This window comes from Myotis davidii, unplaced genomic scaffold (genome assembly GCF_000327345.1).
Source record: "Myotis davidii unplaced genomic scaffold, ASM32734v1 scaffold415, whole genome shotgun sequence".
Lineage (NCBI taxonomy): Eukaryota > Metazoa > Chordata > Mammalia > Chiroptera > Vespertilionidae > Myotis > Myotis davidii.
In genome coordinates, this window is record NW_006287951.1 from 5073632 (window position 1) to 5078194 (window position 4563).

At 41.1% G+C, this 4563-nt stretch overlaps 1 protein-coding gene across 1 annotated transcript in view; it reads right to left on the reverse strand.

The window, feature by feature from the left end:
• CEP70 (centrosomal protein 70kDa) overlaps positions 1-4563 on the reverse strand; it is a 45348-nt gene that overhangs the window by 13422 nt on the left and 27363 nt on the right. Inside the window, 1 exon segment of the mRNA XM_015561361.1 lies at positions 585-687. Coding sequence (XP_015416847.1) covers positions 585-687 — 103 coding nt within the window.

Sequence of the window (4563 nt, forward strand, 5' to 3'; positions counted from 1 at the left end):
CCACAAGCCAGGACGACTGCTGCCAGCACAGCGGTGGTGGCAGGAGCCTCTACTGCCTCCTCAGCCGCACTAAGGATGTCCAACTGCAGCTTAGGTCTGCTCCCCGCTGGCAAGTGGATATCCCCTGAGGGCTCCCGGGTTGCCAGAGGGATGTCTAAGCCAGCAGGGGGACATCCCTCAAGGGGTCCCAGACTGCAAGAGGGCATAGGCCGGGCTGAGGGACCACCCCCCAACTGCACAAATATTTGTGCACCAGGCCTCTAGTAATAATAATAATACCAAAAACAATAAAAAGGGAAATGGCTTAAGGATGGAGAGCAAAGGATAAAATCTTTCTAAAATCTTACCAGCTTTTTACTACCCTGCTTTGAACTAGGCCAAAGTCTCTTTTAAGGGTAAAGACAAATTTTAATTCAAGCTAACTATAATGTTTTTAGCCAACCAGGTATGTCATGGCAAGACATGACTGGATAAGCACAACAAATACCATATACAAATACTCCTTACCAACTGATAATTTATGACATTGCAATTAAAACCAAGGTTGACTACAAACACTAGTCTCTTTGCTAGCTATTCCATACCTGAAAGCATCTCTGGTCGATTAGGGCCTGTTGCTGGTTATCTTTGCGGGGGTCATCTTTTTTCTCTGTGTCCTCAGTCTTTTGACTGAGACAATCTTGTAATCTAGAGGGGGGAAAAATCAAGATAATACAAAATGCTTTCCTACATACTGGATTAAGATAACAAACTCAGTCAATGATCCTGCTACCCTCCCAACAGCTTTATAACATTTTATGTATGTGTGTGTGTGTGTACAAGTGCTCACACACATGCATACATGCATTTTTTAAAATTTAAACCATATTGTCACTGGAAATAAGACGGTCCTCTCAATAGACCACAAATTAGAAGGAATTGCTGATAACAAAAGGGATCAGACTGAAGAAGAAAGTTCTAACCACTCCCCAACACTTGCAAAAAATATAGAATAGGAAAGAACTACAGTAAAGAATGGAAGAAGCTTCTGAGGGATCCAAGCTTGGAAGCTACAGAGAAAGGAAGCAAGAAGCAATGGGTAGGACAATTGGTTTGGGCACTGAATCAGCAAGAGCTAGAGCAGTGGTTGCCAACCTTTTGGACCTCAGGGACCACCGGTTGGCAACCACTGAGCTAGAAAGTATAGTTCTTCCTTCTTCATGCTCCACAGATAACATGATACATTGGCCAATCAAGAGGGCATGAAAACCCATGAGAACATTCATTATTCCAGGTGGCTACTACAACGCTGGGGGAATCTGTGAATTAAATCTAATCTCCTTGGGTTAGCATTTGAATCTCTCCATGCGGTTAGTCCTAATCCAATATTCTTACAGACTTCTTTCTTACCTCATCTCTTACTACTATCCTACAATTATCTACTCCAGTCACATGTATTGCCCTTGATCTTCACTCAATTGCTCTTCTCTGCTCTCTGGTGAGTATATGACAAAATAAAAATAAATTTAATTAATGGATTAGCTCAAGGTAAAAAGTCAGTCTCTTTCCTCTAGTAGGCACAAAGACCTCATAATCCATTTTCCAGTTGTTTTCCCACCTATTTTCCATATTCACATACTTCACAGCTTTGCCTATAGGCAGTCAAGAGCATATTATCTAGAATACAAGGGACAGAAAAGCCAATATGCTCTCTAGTGGGAATACAAGTAAACCGATATATCTGAATTTAAATATTAGTTAACTTTACAGTCTTGTTCCTTGAATTTAAATTTTAGTTAACTTTACAGTCTTGCTCCTTAAACCTCTGGAATGTTCAAACTGAGCAAAACAACCTTTGGCCTAGGCCTAAAACATCACTGTATTTCAAACAGCTATTTGTAAAGCTAACAGGAAAGCTAATTTTCAGATACTCTGGACTGAAAATTAAAGACATTCTTTAGAATTAGCACCACCATATGTAGCTAAACAATAACCTAGCTTACGTGCCCTTATAGAAATTCTTTCCTTACTTACTAACATCAATAGAAACTCCTACCTTCTACTCATGTAATTATTCCCCTTCCCTTTCTCATAAACCATTTGCCATTAACCCCAATTGGAACACTTTGGGTTTCCGCCTGAATCAGTGCTTCCTGATTAACTATTCTTTTGGATTTCAAACAAATGCTTGTCGCTCACTGTGGCTTTTTTTTTTAGATTAACACTTCTATTCACATAATTGTTTCCTCCTTTTTCTCATAAAAACCCCTTGTTTTCACCCTGTAATTGGAACACTGTTTGAGTTTCTGTCTCAATCTGTATTAAATTCTTTTTTATCCCACCAAAAATGCTGTTGTGTCTCATTTTGGCCTTTTTTTTTAAGTTCTTAGTTTACTAATCCCCTCATGAAAAATCTGCACAATTACCACAGAGAGTCACTGAAGAATCTTGACTCGTTTTTGCCAGCACCAACATTGGCCTTTGTAGTTGCCGACTTTCTTCATTCTGTTCTTGCATTCCTTTCACTGTTTTCTTGAAGTCGTCTCTTTTCATAGAGACCTTGTTTGACAAGTCTATGTTTGAGTTCATTTTTCTTTACATAATCCAAGGACTCATAAATCATCCCGAAGCCAGTCTTGCCATGCCCAAAGTGAGCTCTGAATCCAAATACAAAGATAACATCTGGTGTGGTTTTATCCATTTTGGCTAGCTTTTCCCCAATTTCTGTCTGAGGTACTATTGCCTTGCAGGGTGAAGGACATCAAGGACCATTTATTTCAGCACAAGCAGTCAACTGGTCATGAACTTTCTGGTCCAGCTAGTTACTGTGTCATTCATGATGGTGGCTGACCTTCAAGCAGTTGAGGAAAAGCTTTTTTTTCCCAATTAAGTTAATAATGTTTGAGAAACCTATATTGTAGCAGAATAGGCTGTACTCAGAGAAATATGCTAGGGTTGTTTTGTAGTTTCCAAAGCAGTGAGCAGGGCCTGAAGGCCATAAAAATCCCTAAGAATGGCCTGGCCGGTTTGGCTCAGTGGATGGAGCGTCAGCCTGCGGACTGAGGGGTCCCGGGTTCGATTCCAGTCAGGGGCATGTACCTTGGTTGCGAGCACATCCCCAGTGGGGGGTGTGCAGGAGGCGGCTGATCGATGTTTCTCTCTCATCGATGTTTCTAGCTCTCTATCCCTCTACCTTCCTCCCTGTAAAAAAATCAATAAAATATATATTTTTTTAAAAATCCCTAAGAATGACTAAGGGATATTTTGCGTACTTAGCAGACACTTATTCCATGTAGACAACTGCTTCTTTGTGGAGTCTGGGAAAACCAGAAAACTGCACTTCCAACTTAAAATATGCTGTGTTATCTCCATAAAATAACTTTCTGTGTGCAGGCACTTCAGAGCTTTCAACTGTATCTGTTGAAGCCTTCCCATGATCTCATGTGATTCCATTCCGAAGATGAGGAACGAGTTGAAAAGTGGAAAGCCAATTTTATTTTTAAAATCACGCTAATTTAGCCACAATGATACAAAACACATCTGCATCAATGTGAGCCTCTCAAAGTTGTATGCTCCCTAAGTCCTTTTCCCTAAACTCCTACGATTTTGTAAATGATTAGGATGAAAAGAAGGATGGTCTCTTCAGTCTAGCAGTTACAACTCTAAAGGCAACTGTTTCTCCAGGAGGGGAGTCCAGCTCCAGCCCCCAATCCTGTGTGTTATCTTTCAGGCCCAAACTGTAGGCAATTATACAGGCTGCCTGGAAAGCCTCATGGAGTAAAGCTGCCCCTTCCCCCACCAGACTGGGTGTACAGGCTCTGTGCATCACAATCTTTGAAGAGAGTTGCTGTCAAGAATTCAGTCCCCCTAACCTTTCCCCTCCCCACTGGCCATGCTCATATGCATTTCTGCATTCCTAGCCCAAGTGTCTCCTTTCTGAGCCCTTATTGGGGGACTCTGAAAGAGGGAACTTTCACTTCTCCTTAACTGAAACACTTTTCTCCAGTCTGACTCTATTTTTCTACTCCTGGGCCGCCTCCTAGGCCCATGAAACAATAGGGGTCTTTTGTGCCAGGCTCCTAAGGCACTGAGATGCTTCATCCCATCTGTTCTACATGTCACTGATGACCCTTGCCTGGTGCCATTCTCTGGGAAAATGGAACACTGAGGGCCCAGCCTTTTTCTTTTTGACCCCTTGCTAACACTATTGCAGTAAATGAATAATACCTACATTGTTAATTTCACTTTGGCTTGTTGGTGTAACTGACCACCTCAGTGGCTGTCATCTCAACACTAGGTGATGAGACTCTTACTTTGTTTCCTCCTCGCAAAATACAAATACCACTGAAAAATGAAATGGAACTGTGCTTTGGTTATCTTGCAATGGCAAACCTATTTGATCACTTCCTAGCAACAGAATTTTATAATTAACTTGTTCATAATATTAACTCAAGCAAGAGGAGTCCATGTTTCCCCATGTTAAATTAATCACCTTCTCTGATATAGAAGGTTGGTTAGTTGAAAGGTAACTACAATTCTAAAGGAAAAAACCCCCGAATCGTCTTTGATTCTAAAAGGGAAAGA